Raw genomic sequence first — 23,578 nt, 5'->3', positions numbered from 1 at the left:
TTGTTGAGAAAACACTAATTTTAACAGTCATGCAGTCTGGATGCCCTGCAAGTTTTGGTTTCTATATATAATTATGGTTGCACATGTACTACACCTATATTTGCTTATCAAATGTGTTAAACTGGGCTGATTGATTGACTGTAATGTCTGCTTCCTGCATTTGCTACACAAAAAGCCATATTGGTGTGTGTTTGGCCTGGGGGGGGGGGGGGGGGGTAAGCCACTTTACTTATAGTCCAGATAGTCCCTTGTACAATAAGGTTAAATAAACGATACAAATGTTAGTAATTGCAACATGCTTTCCCTCAAAAGCAGAAATTGACTTTTTTGAAACTATTTTCATACGAATCTGTATTAAATATTATTACGCAATAAATATATTGTATATGGAATTTCACAATAACTTGAGACAAATTTACCTATCTTATAACGTAAAAATGTTTTCACCATACATGTGTGTAACCAAGCATAATAAAGATATTAAGACTTTTTTACCATCACCAAGTCTATGGATGTTAGACCCATTTTTTTTTCATACAAAAATTAGTTTAATGACCATACACTTTATTTCAATCAACAGCATACAATAAACTTATTTTGTAAAGGTCAAAGACATGATATGTTTTAATGGTATTCCACTTCAATTTCTAGGTGGGATAATGAGACAGCAATCTGAGAACGTTTTTATTTTTAAAAATCAGTTTAATCTACTATTTCCCAAATTTAGTTATTTTGGCCCAAGATCCAGAGCATATTTAACACATTGGTGCCACAGTGTGCAGAAACTGAAAGACTATGAGAGAATCAATAAAGTCAAGTGTTATATTCACAGATAGTATTTCCGTGGGTGTATGAATATAGAGTGAAAGACTAGGACAAGACACTAAAGGTGTGGGGGTAGAACTGTGTTATCTTGATATTTAACCACAGTAGGATGAATAATTCTATTTTTCTGACATCATCAAAAAAATCAACAAGTAACTTCAAATGCCTTTTTTTAACTACAAAACATTTACTGTTACAAATGTTGTTAACCACCACAAAGATAGAAGAAATAACAAATTCCACATTATAGTATTGCAGAATACTTTATTTTCGCTTGGAATTTATTTTCGCTATTTTCGCTGAAGGGATGATTTCGTGAAAATAAAATCCAGCGAATATACTTTTTTTCCTATATTTCACATTCAACTCATCAAAAATCAGTGAAAATAAATTTCATAAAGAATGCCCAAAAAGCCTTTTCAGCGAAAATTTATTCCAGCGAAAATAAAGTATTCCACAGTATAATCCGAATCAAAATTCAAAACATACACAACTGAACTCCACGATATTTCGCTACAGTACAGTAAAACAATACTATGGTCAGGTTAAATATTTTATTGATAAAAAAGTCGCATATCAATAAAATATTAAAGAATGCATAGATAATTGATATTCATGACATCGGTACAGGTAATACGTCAATAAGCTATACTATTGCTGAAATCAAAATATACTTTTAGCTACCTGTTCACGTAAAGGTTGTAGACAGTAACGTACACGAGTCAAGGACTCGGATGGATACCGCAATCCCCAGTAATACAATCAACTGCTTGGTACGACTGCATATAGCAGCCGCTGATGATTTCTAACATTTTGAATGAAAGCAAACTTTCTTCATCTTTCAAAAAATAAACCTGCAATAAAGTTTTCATGTTTTTTTTGTTTTTTTTTTAAATGTTTATCTGTTCTCAAAATAACAAACAGATAATAGAACAAATTCAATAAAAATATGCAAAATTTGGTTTTACTATATTTTGATAATTAAGCCTACATATGTCGTGCCACCTCATGTTCAATATGGGATCTTTAGCGACATAATGCAGCACATGTGAAATAGATTGTTTGTTCACATGAAATTCGAACACACGCTGCCTGACGACTGTAGTGCTTGAACAAGCTCCATCACCTGTTGGGAACTGCTTATATTTCGAGCGTCCATTCACCCAAAGGGTCATAAGTCCAAGGTTTGTATTTTTTTTGAACAGGAATGCTAATATGACATAGTTAAACTACTGGGTAATGCAATATAAATCAGATATATATATATTGTGTAACAGGAATCCCTGCTACTTAGTTTAACCTGTGATGGCTTCATATTTGCATGATGGCGTGTTACAATCTCTACATTTCGTAATAAACTTGGCTGCAGCAGGAAATCTGATTTACCGTAACATACCGATATGATGATAGCTTGTTATTTAACATAACATGAATGAACCATTGTACTGATAACTCATCCACAGTCCAATGAACCCTCTAAATATCGAACAGTAACAGACCTGGTATTCACAAAAACAACATTATCAGTTTATGTGAGAAGCCGAGGGGTCGATAGATAGGAATTTGACCCAATGACCCATCAACTATGTACACGAGGATTTACCACATAACTTTATCACTAAATGCAATCCATTGCGTGAGACTAAACTACTAATAATTTATTCACTTATATAACTTTAAACTCAACAAAATTAATGGCTGTTGATAAAACCACTATGATACAATGTGACATTTAAACAGTAGAGCCGACATGATAATCACACATTGACGGCCGTTTACAAAAACCATTAACTTTCTATGGCGCTACAAATACAAAATAAACAATGGAGACTGAAAAAAAATATGCTACCAACAAAATCCCAAATGACTATGGATAAAAAAAAATAAAAAAATAAAAATAAAAAATAAAATAAAAACAACAACAGTTGATTGCAGGCAAAGATGCTTACCCATATGCTGAACTGGCCACAGTGTTCCACTTTGTAAATGTCCATTGCAGTTATCATACATATACATATTAAAAGTCGCCAGCAAAATTTATAACACTAAGAATGTGAGATGTTTACCATTCGGTGAGCGCAAACAAATTATTGCATTTTGTTGACACTATGTTACAAATAATAACTAACTTATTAAAATATAGTTGTGGGAGTTGCCAAAAAGGTATATAAAATGATAGAATCCGTGAAGACTACACGTGTGGCTAACTCGACTCTACAAGCATTGTAAAAAAAACACTGACAGAATCAGCTGCTTATAAAAGGATGCTGCATGCACAGAGGGAGGCTGTAAACTATTTTCAACAGCCGCTACTTACGTCAATGCCCCCTGCTGCTCCATTCACCTGGATTACAAGAAAACAAACTCTTTAACATTTACAAATCACCATACACTGTATTTATTGTTCAGTACAATTACACAACACATTGTACAATCTAGAATGTTTTTTTATTCAACAAACTGTGCAATTGGAATTAGTTTTATATTTATACCACAATAGTTGAAATTCATTAATCCAATTGCATGAAAGGTCATAGGATTCTATATCGAAATCTGACGCCAAAAGACCAATCTCGCATAGCAGTAATATATTCGCACAATTAGCAACGATATATTGACTAGCAGATATTTTTAGCCTATAGGTGAGATAGTGTAGAAATAATTGTAAAAGGAAACTACAAAGCTACTCTTGGCATACAGCTAAACAGTGCAGCTAATCAATCAGTTCTGGGAGTAGTGCAGTGTTCTCCATTGAGCACAAGTCAAATTATTGCATATTATTATAAATTTGTACAACAAACATAGTTAAACTCTGGTTACCTTGCTTTTAATTGGTATTCCTTTCTAGTTTAATATGGGCAATTCCAAAATCATGGACGGAACAAACTTTAATAGGAAGATACAACGTAAGCACTCAAAGACTAATACATTATGGTTTAAATATAAAAAAAAAAAAAAGAAAGTTATGATTTAAAAAATACTAAAACAGACGATCAGTTTAATAATAAGGGAAATTAATAATTCCAAATAAAGTTGGTGGTCTTTGCAATGTTTTAACTTATTATTATCATGAATCCATTATAATAGTGTTCTAATAACATATCTTTATTTCAAGCCAAAGGGACATAATTTCCTATTGTTACAGATCTTGAAAAATACTAAAGAATTATTAGTTTTATTTTGTGAAAATGACAAGGATTACTGTGTGGGTACTTATATTGTCGGTGATTAACTGACATCTGTTTTTGTTGAAGATTGTTTCTAAATAAATTTTATTGATTTGTTTGCAAATATGCATCAACCAGAAATTACTCCTTAGCCTAGTGTAATTTCCAGATTCTTCCATCTGTTGACATTGAACCAAGTCCTTGGAGATTTGGAGATTTATTACCAATGCCAGTGTTTACAAGATACAGTCAAAATATCTAACAAGTTGGATCACAACTTTCTTACTATTTCAAACGAGACATGCGAAAAAAAAAAATGTATACTGATGAAAAAAAAATAGTTTGATATTGTTTGGAATAAAATTACTCAAGTTAACGCACTGACATGAACAATATTGTTGACAATAACTACAACAATGCCAAAAGACAAAGTTCTTTCCAATACTTCACCCTACAATCCTTTCATGAACAAGGCAAGAATAAACAAGTATCCTGCATTGGCAGAGATACAATTTACAAAGATTGATGGGACGGACATGCATACATAATAGATGTGGGTCATGAGTACCTGTGTATGAAGTCCAGAATCATAATTATACATGTAGATTTCTTTTTGCACATATAAACCTGCATAACCATGACATTCTACTGCTCAGACGAAAGAATTCCAGGAAACAACCTTATTTGATATAATTCAATCATAAATGGTCGTTTTGAAGCCAGAAGGAGACACATGCTAGAATGGGAGAGGTGATGACAAGACAAATAATAATACATTGTTACAAACTACAGGACAAAATTTGAATGTGTGCTGCCTGGAGACCACAGCCCTATAAAAGTGGCACGAAATAATATCAAAGCAAAAACTGATGTTTATATACTGTGACAAATATGGGCAATGTAACTACTGTAAAATACTTAATATTCACTATTTTCACAGAAGGAATGATTATACATTCAACTCGCCAAAAATCAGTGAAATTAAATTCCATACAGACACCCAACACGTCTTTTCATCGAAAATTAATTCCAGCTAAAATGAAGTATTTAACAGTATGCTAAAATTGAGGTGCTACACATGTTCTGTATTAGAAGGAAACAGACAAAACTCGTTGCAGCACTGAACGAATAGCTCACCTCTTTATTATTCATTCAGAATTCATAGAGACGAGTTTAACTTGTAATTATGTAATCATTGATGATAATACCCCAAACAAACATGTTAAATGTTGTTTGTTAATGTTAGAATAATAGAAGCCCTGACTACAAGATAATGCTAAACAAAATAGGCCCACCGGTCAAATGTTCTGCTTTTAAACCATGAAAAAGGAAAGATGGCAAATTTCAGTATGCAAATTACGCTCAATGTAGACACACATCCAGTCAAGAGTACTTTGCAAAATTACCTTTTTTCAATAATTGTAATGCATGGAGTGTTGCATTTTTCTGTTGAGTACAATTTTCAATATTTGTAGAATGTAATTTTATTTTCCCATTGCATTATGCACTGATACAATCCCAGAGATTGCAGAGCTCTGCTTTAACCTTTCCATCACAAATTCACAAAATAGTCCTGTTTAAAGTCTGCACTTTCCTTCAGAAATTTTTCGAGTAAAATCTAAAAATTGACCCAAATTTATTCTGTTGGCTCTAAACTTAGGGTTCGTTTCCAGAAATATTGAAGAATATAAGGAAAAGATGCAGAACAATTTGGGTGAGAAAGTCTGGTGGTGAAAGGCTTTGGTTAACACCTGCTGAAAGCCTCCTCACATATGTAGCAAAAATTAATGAAAACAAGCAGCCTATCGGCTGAGATAGCTCCGCTGTTAGCAATGCACATTTCAATTCAGGTAGCGAGAGGGGAAAAACTAGGAAAATAACATTTTTCTAAAAATCCCGGATTATGCAACCTTATATTGTGCACTTTCTTTATCTTTGGTCCGAATTTACAGTGCGCGATGCATTTGTTGAGTAATTTCAATTTATTCCCGGAAACTTAGTTGTAGGTGAACATGTCCTTCATGCATTTACATATCATGTTGAGTGACGGACTGAAGACAAAGGATTTAATTTGCATACTGATTTGTTGACCATCCGGCTTTATTATATCCTGTATGATCTATAAGTAGTACTGTAAAATGTCTAATTTTCACTGGGTTTAAATTTCACTGATTTACCATTTCGGGCATATTCAGTGGGTTTTAAATTCACGGTTTCGTCATTTAGATAATGTGTTCTATGCTAAATTTTACATATTCACTGTGTCTTAATTTAACGCATTTTTCCAGTCAGCGAAATAAGCTAAATTAAAACCCAGTGAACAATTACCCCCTTTACAGTATCCGTTATGCGATCGCGATCGAAGCACAAACAAACATTACACTATAGTATTTCCAGGTTTCTCGGTGTTTTAATGACCTGGCCGCCGAAACATGTCTGACGCCGTTAAAATATATCTAAATGAAAGTGACCTGGGCTCATATTATAGTCAGCCCGCAGAGTGGAATCAAAAATGTAACTCCGTGACTGACATTTTTCCTGCGTCAAAAAAGGGTGGACATTCTTTTGATGTGAATCGTAAGCTGGTGATCACGGCTCGTGGCATTGGAGAGGGTCGTCGCGCAATGTGTAAATTCAGTAGCTATATGGGATTATCGCCTCCTCTATTATATCTGGAACCACATTCAGAGAAAACAGTTTTAGACGTTGCTAAAAGACTATTAGAACAAGAATTTCAAGATGCCGCCGATGAAATAAGAAAATTCAAAACAGAATTGGCAGAGATAGACGAGAGTAGTGACACCGATGAAAATACAGTGAATATAGCGGTTTTGAATTTTGCGTAGTTATCATGAAAACAATACATTACAAAGTTGAAATATTCAGAGCTGGTACAATATTGTAAACAAATTTGCATAATTAAAAAAGCAGTGCACCAAGTAAACGGTGTTGATATATTCAAAGTACAGAGTTGCATACAAGTTGTGTAATTACAGTACCGTCGGATATAAGTTTACTAGATCGACGCGCGGAGCACGAAAGAAAATAGTTGCTAAGGTAACGCTCCAGTTCAGTGCGTGAATTGGGGTCAAACTTCGGTCAATACACACTTGATGTCAGCATCGCCGCGCAGCAAGTTTCGCAAAAAAGTACTTGAAGTTCAATTGCACCCCAAAATGATGTCACTGATCACTCAGTTGTCGCATCGTGTGTTGTGTCATGTCATGTCCATGATGCACCCCGTTTCGACTTTGGCTTGCTTTCCTTCTTAGTGCATGTTCTTGTTTACGTAAAATGCGACCCCTCACCTACGTATTAAAACACTTTGAATTTATACTTTGAATGATTATATTTGGTTAACGCGAAACATTATTTTTTCTAAACATTTTCTGAGACCATTTTCATCAGCGCAGGGTTATTTTTTCAGACAAGATGGGCTTCGTAATATCTGCAATAACATCGCCCGGGCGACCTTTTGGTCCACATTTTTCTAAAAAAAAATTTAATCCTCCATAAGATCGCCCAGGCGGGGTATCGGCCGAATCCGGTAATGCTGACTTAGAGCTAACTGATTATAACAAATCTGATAATGGTACACTCTCCATAGGCTGAGAGTAATGCAAACATATCTGTACTTGAAGGCATGTATATCCCGTAAGTAAATATATGCTGTCATGAAGGCCCGCCCTATGTTTAGAGAACCGATTGTATTGTTGACGCTGTTCAACATAACAAAGGGACATGAATAAATTAATTGCGTGGTACGCCATCATGCTCAAGTTAGCATCAACTTTCGACGAAACTGCTAAGTTTTGTCACGTTTTAGGAAACAACCAACCAATTTTTCACGATCTAACATTCCACGCATATCAGAAACGGTACCTGTATATTTACAAAGTGTGGTCGAAATGGTAGACATTTTGTCCATAATTAGCTGTTTATCTGTGGCCAAATTCGAAAAAACGTTTTATTGAGTTTTTACGGAAACTAATTTTTGACTATCATAACTATTGAAGATGTCTTCTTTCAACACTTTTCTCCACGCTCACGATGTACAAATTATACAATCTATTCGCCACAAAATGGGCTAAAATATGATGTCTCATGGACGTTTATGTGAGCCGTTGACGTTGAGTTACGGCCTTGGGAACAGGAAGACGTTCGTAAAATTTAGTCCATAAAGTTCAACAGGCTTTATCTCCAGAACTAAGAGGCACATAAAAATTTCGAGACGCATTCTCAAAGATCATTATCTTATAAAGCAACAGCGAAAAGATCAGAAACATAGAAAAAAGGAACATCGCAAAACGGCCAATCCCGCAAAAAAACTCTCCGTTTAGAAGGTTAACAGGAGCGATCGTAACTTAATCTCCTGAGCAAATATCAAGACGAAACATATATGATCGTATTCTGCTATATCTCAGCTTTCTGAAAACATATACATTGCCATAACTGCATGCTTAGTAACTGGTGAGGAAAGTTCTAAACTCCATTAAACTATAAACTGTGTTTCCCCTCTAGCTACCTTAAAGAACTGAAGACATCATTAGAAAATGAACAATACGTATAGTATCAAAGCAATCGGACTTACAGTTTTTAACAAGAAGTCGAAAATATCACTTTCTACCAAAAATGACAAAAATATTCACCAAAATTAGAGAATTGAAGATATCATCACGAAATGAACAAATCTGAGAAAGGTCTACATGTAGTATCTATATATGTAATATCAAAGCAATTGAAGTTTTGGTTTTTAACAAGTAGTCGAAAATATCACTTTTTACCAAAAATAACAAAAATATTCACCAAAATTAGAGATTTGAAGATATCATCACAAAATGAACAAATCTGAGAGAGGTCCACATGTAGTACCTATATATGTAGTATCAAAGCAATTGGACTTGCGGTTTTTAACAAGAAGTCGAAAATATCACTTTTTACCAAAAATGACAAAAATATTCACCAAAATTAGAGAATTGAAGATATCATCACGAAATGAACAAATCTGAGAGAGGTCCACATGTAGTACCTATATATGTAGTATCAAAGCATTCAGGCTTGTAGTTTTCAAGAAGAAGTCGAAAAAGTAAAACATTGACACGGACGACGACGCCGGACAATCACTCATATGATGAGCTCTGCTCGACAAAGTCAACAGCAGAGCTAGAAAACAAACAGCATCAGCAGGCAATGTGTTGAAGCGAGAGGGTCGTCACCTGCGCACATGCGAGGATTGAGTCCCAAGCGACGACAACAACACACACTAAAAACGCAAAGGTTCATGGATAGACGCTTGTTTGCCAAAAATGACACGCTATGGTCATCTGACACATGGGCAGGTGACGAATTCCCCCGTTTTAACATAAATGTAAGAAGACGCCACAAAAGAAACAAGGAATCTAAATTCCATACAAAAACCATTATATGAACAAACAGTAATAAAAAAGATGTATTTATACATGTTACTTATCTATTAATAAAGTGCTACTTCAAAATGAGAAATGTCAAGTCACGATATTTAGAGATATAGAATGTCTATTAAATACAATATAAATGCAGTAACTACTATAATGCCAAGTAATAAGCGTCTTTCATTGACTATAACACTATACTGAATAACTAAGCCCATATAGTATATAGTTACATGTACTTTGAGTGAAATCTTAATTCGACACAGGGAATACTACTGTAAAACATGTTGAAAAAGTGACATGCAATTTTAGCGAATTGTGGTAAAATGAGGTGATAGCGAAATGTTTATTTAGCGAATCTCTCTTGTCTTTGTTGATTTCCTGTTTTCACAATACTTGTCTGTCGCCTGCCAAAACAAAACAGTAACACCTCAATATAGAAAAACTGTCAAGTGTAATAAGAAAGTGCTCCAGATTATTACGTTTTCTGTGTTGTTTACAAAGTGTGTGTGTGAGAAAAAAAGACGTTGTTTGGCCGCCATTTTGAATATATGAAGTCATTAGCAACATCTTAATTTAGCGCATTAGTTCTCTCGCTAAAAAAACATGCTCGTGAAAAAGACATGTTTTACAGTATTTTTATTCAGTGTTATCCATGAAAAGAGATGCAATTGTTGAGTGCCACTTGTTATAGTAATTTAAATATGTATTTATTCCTGTTTTCCGATTACAACTGAAATTTTCTTAATGATCATTTTTTTATGGATTGCCAACTCATTCATTTCAAATAATATTACAAAATCAATTAAGTTTGAATGCAGGAAATTGTTTTATATTAACGGAATGCTCATGATTTTTTTGGTCTGGAAATTACACAAAGAAGAATTTGCTGAAAGGGTGCATGTAAGACAGTTCGTCTTCATACATGGATTGCTTACACGTTATGCTTTGAGACTGCCTAAAAGCGATAGGCAGGTGGTCTTCATGTACAACACAGAGGTGGTCTCTAACACAGGATTGACTGTACAGCAAATACAGTACATCACATAATACCGACAGCCATGATATGATTTGGGTGAGTGGGGATTTTGTTCTTGGCAAAGACAGGTCATCACAAAGAATTCTTGTCATAACATCAAGCATGAACAAATCTTTTGAGTGTATTGAGATGTTGCAGCCTGATTGGTTATTTGCTGTCAGGTCAGGTCGACTGCAGTTGGCCTGTCTATCAACTGACTTCAAATTACAACCCACACTTACATGTATATACATGTATGATTTTTATCATAAGCAGGAATCAGTGGAGTTACATACTGATATATACATCTTAGTGCCAGTGAAACACAAAGCATCTGTGGATAATTGAAATATGCCCTTCTCTTTGTTGATCTTTTAACCCGGCCCGCCCCTCCCCCCTATAAATGAAAGTTTGCCAGTATGACAAACACAATAAACATGATTCTGTTTGAGCAGAAAGTGTGCCTACAATGTTACAAAAAGAACAATGGTAACATGATGAGGCCATTATGAGCCATGTTAATTCCAGCCGGGCTCCCAGGTGCAACATTTCAAAGTTCTAGAAATGGGCATGTTATTGTTATTTTTGCGTAATGTGGTTAGACTGTAACTTACCAACACATTGGAAAACGCCAAATACTTTTACTGTATGCATGATACATGTATGTATTCATTCTTGTCATTTTATGTGAAAACAATACTATGCAATTTTCACCTTTGACCGTCTTCCGCCAAAACAAGGTTACAATTTTCATGCGCCTGTTTGCATGTTCTAATTACCCACGACCCCTAATAGAGGACAGTATTTACTGTTGATTGGTATGCTGTTAATGGCCAATGGGATTCTTACTGAATATTTAGATATCCATGCATAAGCTGCGATACATTTTTGTACAATACTTAGTTCATTATTTATGAGTGCATACAAATGACAGACTAAACTGAACATTCCCTCGCCCCTTTTCTTGGCAGAATTTCTACATATTTGCATGTACACAGTTAGGCAAAGGATTCCAAGAAAAATTATGTGTCTGACACCCAGGTTACAGGTTAAACAGCACCCATCAACAGTATTAAATAAGCTAGTATATACACAAGTGTATTGTCACATATGGGAAAATACATAGTAAGTTGAACATTCCCGATCTTTATATCAGAAATAAGAAACTTTGATGACCTTGTCCTTGCAAAATATGGATAGACCCTGAATGACAAGAATTCCAAGTATCTTTGCCATGACAGCAGAACTGCTATTTAAAACACAGAGATGCCGATGACCTATTTTTACAATGTTTGTCATGGGAAATACCAATAATATTATCGGCTGAATGTTGGGAATATTTCTATACGCAGCTGCTATTACAAATTAGTTAACAGTCACTGTGACTACGGTTTAAACAAGTTTTAATGGCCTGTGAAACAACTTGATAGGGTACTGTTTCAACACATGCATGCAAACCAGTGAGTCACAAATAATGCGACACATGTGGTGTAATTTTTCCAAATAAATACTGCCCTCACAACTGGCACGGAATCCGTCAGTCACAATTTCTAATTTTATAGGGCATGGCAAAGGCGATATAAATCATGAACCAAGACAAATAAGTGACTAGGGAAAATTTCCTATGTATAAAGATGTTTGATTTATGCAAGGACTACAGGGAAAAGACACTAAAAAGATGTAAGATGTTTTCTAGAGATGGACAATGAATTATCACCTATACATGTACATGTACCCTGGCATTGTTGTCGAAATCTGTGGTTAGTCAGCCATATTACAACATGAGATAGAGCTTCAACAGAACAACTTGAAATTGAAAACTAACAGATACAAGTTGTTGTTCAATGTTCTAATGTATTGCTGAAATACATTGAATGTAATGAAAGTGTAAACTTCTGATAGTTATAAAGATTTGTAGAATGTCATAAAAGCGCAAATGTTGCATAAAAAATGAAACTGACCCACGGTGTTGAGCACAGACTACACAAAAGCAAAAAACTACCATTAAACTTCAAAAATTGGAATGGAATATTATGGTGCCTTCCAAGCAGACAGAATTCAACCAATCAGTGACTGCATACTAAACAAATCATGGGATATCAGCCAGAAGGCAGGATTTTTTTCTAACGATTTCTATAGAAGTTTGAGCAAAAAAATTATGCAATTATAAAAACACAACCCAGAAATCTCATTAAATTGGAATGAATCAGAAACACACCTAAAGAGTATAGCTTATTTCTGTTTCAGCATCCATAACTATGGTACCATAGTTTTCATTGAATTATAAATATTAATGTTAACGCACACACACCCACATCCTCCATAAGTCAAAGGGTCTTGTGGGCTGTTAACAGCGGAAGGGGGGGGGGGGGTTAAAAAATCATTCGTTGATGCCAAAAGGCATGGTCAAGGCAGTGTTTGGAATTTGTCAAAATGGTTTACTAGGTAAATTGTTAGCAGGGCATGCAAGTTTTTAAAGTTACCAGCCTTGCTAACAAGTTACCAGCCCTGTTTATGTTTTCAATATTTTATTTACTTATAATCATTTCACTACATTTCATTCAATCAGTGTCACTGCAGTGACTTTCATTCAAGTCAGAAAAATCTGATTCATAATCTGAGTGAACATCTACTTCAGCAATTCTAGTCTGCTCGTTGATAGTATCATTAGCAAGCATCCACTTGAATTTAGTTTTCCATGATGGGACAATTTTCCGTATTCTTTTGGTTTTATCATAAATCCTATTCACCTCTTTTGAGTCACGTTTTACTTTTTGCTTCTTTGCTGGAGGCTCAATTTCTAAAAAAACGACTCAATTTTCAATTAAATACAGTGTAAAAACAACTCCAACTCTGTAAAGGTCGGGTCAACATATTGTGAACATTTGAATCATAGATAGTGTGAGAGTTCAGTGAAATCACGCATAGTGTGAGAGTTCAATGAAATCACGCATAGTGTGAGAGTTCAATGAAATCATGCATCGTTCATGGATTGTTGTTGTTTATACGTGTTTCACATGTTGCATGTGTCAAAACTGCCTCCAGGTACAAAATTTTGACAACAATCATACATTTATAGACATTTTGCGATTTTTGTAAAAAGTAATTTTTGTTTTATTTTCTCAAAAAATCTACCCCCCCCCCCCCCCCACAGGACTAGTAACTTGAGATTTTCAGCAGCCCGACTAAATAGTTACCCGTGCAGGCGAGTAATAATTTCAAACACTGCTCAAGGTTTTTAAGTACATGCTGATTTAATAACTATGATAGTTGTTAATAACGATTTGGTAGTATAACTATATCTATGATAGCTTGCTGGGGTGGTGGGGCTAATAATTGTAAGAATACATGTATAAATAGCAAGTCACATATCTATCTATATCACTGAAGTTTAAACAGTACAATTATTGACAAGAATCACACTGCAGAACCAACATGTAACTAGATAATTTTCATTTCCTGTTGACGAAGCAAGCTAAGCTAAGCTAAGCTATCAAGTATTAAAAGGAAGTACAATTCTAAATTGTGAAATACACGTGTCAATGTACAAAGAGAACTTTTATTTAAGCAACTACTGTAGAATACTTTATTTTCGCTTGGAATTTATTTTCGCTATTTTCGCTGAAGGGATGATTCAGTGAAAAAAAAAATCCAGCGAGTATACTTTTTTTTCTAAATATACTTTTTTTCTTGGGCTGCACACGCTCAATGACAAACTAACGAAATGAATTTCGTGTGTACATAGTATTGTAAACGGGAATTTAGGTCTGTGGGTGAGCACACCACCGGCTCAATGATAAGCCAAGTACTTGATGTTCTCTGTGATAAAGAGCATGTAAATTTACTGCTAACCAATCCCCATCCGTAACAGTAAGCGCATTCACATAAAACTGTGCAATCTACAGACAATTCAGTAATTTAAACTTGATGGGCAGTTGAGATGCATGCACTGTTTGTTTATGTACATGCACGCATGTCTTGCTAAATCAACTTGGTGCTAAGAAGACAAAGATAACAGCATGTAGTTGAATTTGACCTATGAACTTTATGCTGAACATAAAACACATACAAAAGTGGCTCCATGACACACATAAGCTAAGGGATTGGCCATTAGGAACCAAGAGGGGTTGTAAGCAACAGAAAAAAGTAACCTGTCAATCATAACAGCTCTGATGTCATCATATCTGTTGATTTACAGAATGCAGAATTCAATAACATTATCTGAAATTCGGAATGGACATTTTTACAGACAGTTTATATTATCACAAATCACTTAGTTATATGTATTCATAAAAAAAAGGATATTGCCATGCAATGAACAAAAATGCATCCATTTATTATCCAATTATTAGAATAACTATATCTATAAGGTTACATGCCCCCTCCCCTAATTACACACACAAAACTAGTCTATGAATAGACCATTTTCCGTACACTGCGAGAATCACGCGTTATGCGTGAAATCGAACGTAAAAACAGGACAAACAAAGGTCATAGCGTTGTAGTCGCGTCAAACATCGCGTGGGATTCGACAAACGCGAAAGTATTTTGGGGACATTTCCATGCTTAATAATGTGCTGTCCACATTTGATGATAGGCAATTTCGATTAAGTAAGGGTATTCGGAAGCAATATTCCTCTGTCGAAGATCGGCCGGTCGGTGTGAGCTACGAAATAAGGAAATTCAAGTTCAAAATCAAATCGTTCGATTTTTGCTGCAGACGTTCGACGCGCATCTTTCATGCATCTCACGAGATCTCGCAATTGTACGGAAAATCACCTATTGCAACCCTTTCAATCTTGATCTGATATATTTTTATCACATATATTCACATATAGGTTACCGGTAGTATTATTCAAGTATTGACATGAGACTTACATACAGACTTGAGTCACTCATCAACTACATACATAAAACACTTTATTTTCACTTGGAATTAATTTTCGCTGTAGAAATTATTCTACACAAAAATCAGTGAAAATAAATTCCAGCTAAAATAAAGTATTTTACAGTAGTAGAACACTTTTGTTTTCGAGAAGATTATCGAAACAAATATTTTTAAAAAAATCACCCTAAAATTCAAAAAATGTAAACGAAATATCAAAGCAATCTGGTTGACAGATTCCCAAAAGAAGCCAAAAATTAACATTTACAATTACTCACTGACAAGCAAACTGTTTGCAATAGAACTTTTACAGCTAGACAAACAATAAAAGCCAATGTAAGTACTGTATTTGTTTAATAGTAACTTAAAATAAATAAATTAATGAATCAAATATTGGGGGATAAATACCAAAATTTTTTGTTGTGCAAAGTTGCCACAACATTGTGCTGTTTTCCGCAGACGACCACTTTTTATATATTGATATTTATTTTGTTTTATATATAATATATATTGACACATATTTTTTATTAAAAAAGTAACAACTCTACGATGACTACTAAGTTACACCATTTATTGCCTTGTATATTTGTAGAAACAGGCAAATACAATTATTACAAAGTTACATAACCGAAATACAGACCCGCCAGAAAGTATTTACGCACCTGTCATTTGATCGTTTTCGTAACTAAAAATAACAATTCTGGGTAACATGATGTGTTGACTTTAAAATATACTAAATTTAAGAAGAACTAGTGCATTTTAGTCAAAATAAAATGGTTGATTTGTGTTTAGTTTTTTGTATGTAGACCTTTTTTCAGTGAGCGAAAATCCCCATGGTTAACTCTATGGGAGCATGCTCATTTGCATTCATTTGCATCTCATTCAAACTTCGCGCCATAAAACATGTGCGATAGTCGTGTCCTTTCTCATGCAAATTTGAACCAATTGGGAAGCTGCAATTATTTCAACACGCACTTCTGGGTGGGATTACCTGTCAGTTGTAGTTCATGAATATTCCTATCGAGGTAATTATTTACAAACATTGAGCCATGCTGAAAGTTAGGGAATTGTCAGAATTTACTAAAGGAAACATTGAAGCACTGCATACAGAAGGAGTTTCTAATAGAGAAATAGCAAGAAGACTGGGAATTTCTGAAGGCTCCATATGTTTCAACCTGTGAAAACTTCGTCTGCGAGGTAGTATGGGCAATCATCGTCGATCAGGTCGACCAAGGCGTACAACGCAATGCGAAGACCGGCTACTCATCAGTTCTAATTTAGCGAATCGGTTTCACACCGCCCGTGATTTGCGTGCCAATTTTAATCAACTCACTGGGAAGAGATTGAGTTTGAGCACTATAAAATCATCGCGGCTGTGTTGCTAAAAAGAAACCAAAACTACAACCTCAACACATCGCAGCGTGGTTGCAATTTGCCAGACAACACATCGACTGGACTCCGGCGTAGTGGGCTCAAGTTATCTGGTCGGACGAATCAAAGTTTACGGTGTTTCGTAGCCGTGGAAGAGTATTTGTACGTCGGAGACCAGGTGAAGAGTACGAGCTGAATTGCATTAAACCTACAATAAAATTTGGTGGTGGTAGCGTCATGGTGTGGGGATGTTTTTCGGCTACCGGCGTAGGGTCGCTAGTCCGTGTACCTGGCGGGTCTGTATAATATAATGCAGATATGGCTGAGAAATAGAAGTTGATTGAACTGAACATGTACTCGTACCGAGTCAAGTGATTGAAAGCAATTATGTCACCACTTTTTGAGAATTCATCAACAATATCTGTGATGACGAAAAATTATAACAAATATTTGCTATTTTTTGTCTGAGAGAAAACCACACCCAAGCTACATGTACCTACATGTATCTGCTTTATAAATAGAAAGGTAGAATGGCTGATAATTTTGAAGAAGAAATCAAAAGATGTCAAGAGACAATAATGGAGAATCAGTATAAAACCCACCCAAGACATTTTATTTTCACTTGAAATTTGCTTTGGCTATTTTTGCTGAAGAGATGAATGAGATAGGTCTTACATTCAACCCATCAAAAATCAGCAAAAACAACTTCATACAAAAAAGTTAAAAGGTCCTTTCACCAAAAATTAATTCAAGCTAAAACAAAGTTATTTACAGCATGACCAATTTCTTTGGTTTTGATATTGTATTGTGTGAATAATCAAAGCTTTGTTACCATGACAAAATTTAAACACAATTTTATTTCACAACCCCTGTGCAAAATATATCCGCTTCAAAAACATATGAATGTGTAACTGTAATTTTGTGCCAGACGACAATACCCAGCTTTGAATGTCAATCACGTTTCCTGACTGTGTAAAATGCAAGAACAAGTACTGCGACTATATATAGTACATATTGCCACAGCAACCATATCACAATTTTGGTCAATGTTACAGGGCAGTTGGATCAACTTTCTATCATAATGGCATTATAGCATTCAAATGCGTTATCTCAGTGTCAAACTAGGCCTGGTCGAATTGCAGTATGTACTGTAAATGTTGAAATATTACAAGGAAAGATACCCCTGCTCAGAGAGGAGCAGAATCACATTAGTACCGGTAGGCTAATATAAAATCATCAGACTCCCATGCAGATGAATAAAGACTGATTGTAGTTGGCCGACAGGGTGATGACCGATTATAATCAGTTGTGTAAGTTACAACTGTCAGCCAACGTTAAGTCAGTCGACATGTGTCTGTAGGAATGGAACAGGTTTCAGTTTTGGCGGTCATTCGGCTAACAGAATGCAAAAAAACATGTACTTTCATCTCAATACTAAACTAATTTGTGCAAGAAGAAAGAAAACACTTTTCTCTGCTTATCCCCAATTACAAACCATAACATACAGTGAAAACAATTTCATAATAATGTAATTTTAGCAGTGTTACGGTCCATGGTACTAAATGCCAGTTACAAATGTCAAACTGTGTTGTCTGTTGCCATTTCTTTTGGAGGGGGAGGGGACAGTTTTATTCTGAAATTCACTTATAACACTTCTGAGGAATCTGTGTAAAAATGTGAATAAATAATGATCTCTCTCAATATCTGTATTTGATTTTGGTGGCGATCTTCAAACTTCCAAGGCTTTCACAGCTTTCGCATTTGGTGTTTCTACAATACAAATAGCACGAGAAAATACAGGGAAAACTTAATAAGACGATTCACCGTCAACTGGAACATTACTAACTTACTTATGCATAATTGTTATTATGTCTTAGAGTAGAAGCTTATTTATAAATACCTAAAATTTGTCCATGAGATTTTGACATGAGAAAAGTAAGGTGTCGACAACATAATTTTTCAAGAAAATGTCCATTACAACTACATTTATGTACTGTGCTGGCATATATCCATCATCGGTTTCTATGGAGAAGACATCTTCTGATATCAAACAAGTGTGCATGGCGACACAGGGTGAAAAAATGTATATATTGTGACTAACAGGGCACTTATCTGGTAACTCTTGCTTTTCAAATATGGGTTTTAGAAATAAATTATGTTAAAATACACAAATTCTCAATTTTTTTTTTTATTTTTTACATAAATACATTGTATTTTGCTCATTTTTAATTTTGTACCTCCCAACAGGATATTATTCACAGTTGACTAATAATCGTTATTTTAAACTCTTCCCCTGATTCAATTTGCATATTTATTTCTCCGGGTACCGAGAATTCACCAAAATAATAAATCTTTCAGAATGAACAATGACCTATATCTAAATGAATAATTATTCATAAATTATCTTAAAGATGAAGTATCTTTTATGAGAGACAGATTCAATTAGATTAAAAGGACCCAAAACAGTTCATTTAACCTGTAAACTAATTTACAACATCCAAGACCAGGCCCTAAATGTCACACAACATAAACAGATTAAACGTGAAATTCCAATAAGCTTGGCTATTACTGAAATACTACATCTAGTTTTGATACATGTAATAGAAAAAGCTCTAAAATTTGAGCCATAACAACAACAAAAAATGCTTTTTTTGCAACATACATGTATGTTGTTACAAGCTAAGTGCAAAGTGCCCTAAATACAACAGTACACAAATAGATTTGGATAAAAAATAGGTGCATGATCTAAGCCGAAAAGTAATCCACCTGCCAAATTTACAATTCACATTACATACAAAAAATGTACTCTGTACGTGGCAGGTATCAGTCCTCTTCAAACATCTAGTTACTGATAGACACAGGGTTACATTGCAAAATTCTTACATAAAAGAAAATCAAAAATCTTTTTAACCCCAAATTATTTTTCAATAATTAAAAGTGCCATTTTGTTGTTTACATGCACTGCATGCGTATTGAGAAACCCATATTGAAAACGACTAAGTACAAACACTGCATATCTAAAAATAAACTCTTCTTGTAACATTCATTTAAAAATGCTATAAAAAGTTAACTATTTGAGTTGTACGTTTAAGTAAGCTCCAATCCACACAATAGACAAACATGTAAAAAAAATCAGCATATATGGCATGTCATATTTTAGTTGCTATACTCAAACATATATATACGTGTATGTACATGTAGAAATCGTGAAGTGATAAAAGCTCGTTTTCATCTTGGTTTCTAAGCTATAAACTTGGTAAGTCAAATTCAGTGTTTAGTCTAAAGGAATGGAGTTTTCGTTCCCTGCAGAGCATGGCAAAAAAAAGTTTTTATCGAGAGACCATATTTCCATTAATGACTTATGACACTTTAAGACTTACCATAGTAGGTAAATGAAAACATTTGTATGGCCAAACAAAGTCGTATTGTTTTACGATCAAGAAATACAATTTTTGTTTTCCGTGCATTTTTATTAGTGATGTACATGTTTTATAAGAGCAAATACAATACAGCTAATTCAGCAACACATTTAATCTCCTAGTTTCTGTTACTGCATCACAGTAGATAAACATCACGGTTGGAAAAAAAATCTGCTGTCTTTGTAGATCTTCCTCAAATCAAAGTAGAAAATGTTCTGCATGATCAAATATTTGTCATGGCTATTGTTGCCACAATGTTCTGGCCATATCACAACCAAATTAGTTCATATGGTTGATGTCATAACAATTGCAATCATCTTGTTACAAATCTCCTAACGATAGATTACAGGTTCCTACATAACAAGTATCAATTTAGCAATAAAGCTTGTAGTTTTGAAGAAGACAATGATATCATTCTTTTCTAAAAATGAGAACAATATTTGCTAAAAATAGAGAGTCAAAAATGTCGTCACAAAATGAACAAATCTCGGAGACATCCACCCAAGGTATCAAGTATCAATGTAAGTGGGCAAATAGTTTCCAAGAAGAAGTCGAAAATGGAATGGTGACAGTTGGACAGAGGAGCTAAAAAGACAAGTACACGCACAATGTAGTATTATATGGAGAACAAGTATCGTAAATTACATGCAATTGGAGTTCTAAATTGTATATACAGTAGGGAAACTATTAATACTGAAGACAAATACTTGCATGTACATGTATTAGTGCTACGGGATAGCCACATGAGGATAAATTTTATAAATAAAGTCGGGTTATGGCTATAATTTTGCAGAGAAGTTTAGCCACAGCAATAACTCACACGTGGACAAAATCAGAATACAATTACCGTATTTACTTCATGAGCTTACTAGTATGTCAATGAGAAAGGTGCATCTGTGTGTTTGATCCAGCCAATACAATAAATGCAAATTTTGGTTTGTGTGCACTTCTATTGGAGATGCACTTCCAATAGAACAAATATGGTATATCATTTACATGCGTTTTGTGCAGTGTGTCGTATGTTAAACTGTTGATAATGGTTCTAATATTATCAGACTTTACATGCCATGCATCCCCTCAGTAGTACTGCAACGTGGATCAGAAGCCGGTACACAGAAGCTGCATTTATAAAAATTTAAAACGGAATGATTTCCATAAATCTGAGAGATTTTGTCATACATATCAGCTGCCCATCAAGCCCTGTTGTTGGTCATTTTCTCAGGGTTAATATACTTGTTTTATGAATCAATCCATGAAATGGGCATTACTTTACATGTACTTAGTAGTAGTTTAAAATTTATTAGTGTGACAAAGCGCAGACCCTGTTGTATAATCCAAAAATAAGCTTGTACATGTAGCTGTGCCACGTTGTACACAGGTCACCTACAGTAAGTCTGGTTACATTGCAGCTCTCAACCAGAAAGGTGTAATAACATAATATAAATATGATGATTAATCAATTTCCTTGCTTGAAATGGCATATTAATCGTACATATGCTACGGGTAATTGAAGATATTTATATGCAAATTAGATATAATATTGGATTGTTCAACTGGCGAGAGCGCGAGTGCATAGGATTTAGAGCTTTATATCCAAACATTCTTTATGTTATGTATTCCAGTGTAACATATTTTGACCTATTTAACATTTCAAAAATATCACTGGCAGACATACACAATTCACGCTGAAAAAGGCTGATGCAACCATTCTAACACCTAGCACCTAAATCCTAGGTATTTTAAAAGCAGTTTAACCATGTTTGAAAACTCAAATGGCGTCTTTGAAATATTGAGCAACAATAATGTATTTGCTTTATTAGAATTTCCCAAAGACTGCATTTACATTTAGTGTATATACTGTTTCATTGACTTGAGTGTGATCATGGACCCAGTTCTGCCATTTAGAGTTATTAATATGTTAAGTATTTCTATTGCAATAAAAATACATATGCAAATTCGATAATATTATTATGGAAATCAGTGAAAAGGCCATTGAAAAACAAACATGTCAGTGTCAGTGCCGCCACATGAATGGAATGATGAGTACAAAGTTTAAGTTAACAGTTTGAGATCACAGTAGTTGTAGGTCATCAGACATTTTACGTTATCACTGTTCTACTCAATTTCAGAATCAATTTCACTTACCAATTACCGTGACAACAAAACAATATTCTTGAGCAATACCTCAAAATGCTAGGAAAGTAACATGAAGCTCAGAGTTTGTCTTCACTATCATCCACGACAGATGCAACATGGACGAATTTTAACCTTTCGTTGATATTTTTATCATATGGAATAAGATTTACAAATTGATCCGCATGTACTCACTGTACATATGAACTACCAACTGAAAATGTTTGCAGTGCATTTAAAATAATTGGAACATCGACAGTTCAATGTGTTTAATTGCAGCAAGCATTGCTCTCTACATATATGTAGTAGAAAAAAAAAAACAGTAGACAACAGTGGATTTATTAATAACCCTCAGCAGGAAAGCTATGTAGCGTGTGAGACACTGGTGATGGCTGGTAGAAGCTTACAATACTGCATAGTAATGAGTAGCAATATGCCGGTAGATTATATTCTTCGGCCTGGTGAGGGGATTATTGACAAAAGCCCAGGAATCTACAAGTTGTTTTTGTGGAGTTTATCAGTGCAATTACAGACATCTTGAACTCATAATGCAGTTAGGGATTTATCCCAACGTGATACAATAGAGATTGATACCTTGTCTAATATTCGTGCATAATGAACATTAACGATCACTGACGTACATACATGCAACATGTTTAAGAGGCAGAAGTATTTTTATAAATGAATAAAAAAATTCATGTTCTAATCTCTAATAATCAAGAGCTCTATTTAGATTTTTCAAGGCTTTGAGATTAGCCTTTCTGTTTTCAGAATCCTTATTTTAAAACAAATGTCACAGATGCCACCTTTATGTAGTTAATTAAAACCCTGTTATTAACACTGTCAGCAGATGCCTATACATACTGCACAGGATTAGTATTGATGCTAAAAAAAGAACAATTCAAAATCAGTGCTTAAAAATTAAAAGTGAAGTAAAAAAATATTATTATAATGGCTGATGTCACAGCATGCAGCATAATCCTTCGACTGCCATATTTTTTCTGCCAAAATTCTTTCAAAATTATGTACCCTTTTACATATTGTTTTGATAATTTAAATCAAATAGACATAATTTTCTATTGGCTATTTTATTTTAGAAAAAATATGAAAAAATTGAATATAGGTGAAAGATGAAAAAAGTCAAGTTCGTCAATCATAAGGTTAAAATACTTGTTCTTTCTTCATTCATTATTTTATTAATGTATTATTTATAGTCTGTTATATGAAGCCAGAGAAATCTAAACAATAAAGTGCTCGTTTTAATTTGATTTAGGGCAATTCTAGCACTTGATTTGAAAATAAATGTCAATGGTGTTGGTCTCCTTTGCTCACAATATGTTCACTTGCAG

At 34.4% G+C, this 23,578-nt stretch overlaps 1 protein-coding gene across 1 annotated transcript in view; it reads right to left on the bottom strand.

Moving 5' to 3' along the window:
• Nucleotides 1-3,047, bottom strand: part of LOC102803546 (histone deacetylase 4-like) — a 58,438-nt gene extending 55,391 nt beyond the window's left edge. Inside the window, exon 1 of the mRNA XM_085501352.1 lies at nucleotides 2,775-3,047. Within this exon, the coding sequence (XP_085357478.1) occupies nucleotides 2,775-2,841 (67 nt within the window). The 5' untranslated portion in view covers nucleotides 2,842-3,047. The remainder of the gene's footprint in view (nucleotides 1-2,774) is intronic.
• Nucleotides 3,048-23,578: the final 20,531 nt, after the last annotated feature.

Source organism: Saccoglossus kowalevskii, chromosome 7, assembly GCF_978046115.1.
Source record: "Saccoglossus kowalevskii chromosome 7, keSacKowa6.1, whole genome shotgun sequence".
Classification (NCBI taxonomy): Eukaryota; Metazoa; Hemichordata; class Enteropneusta; family Harrimaniidae; genus Saccoglossus; species Saccoglossus kowalevskii.
This window is presented reverse-complemented; position numbering and strand designations above follow the sequence as displayed.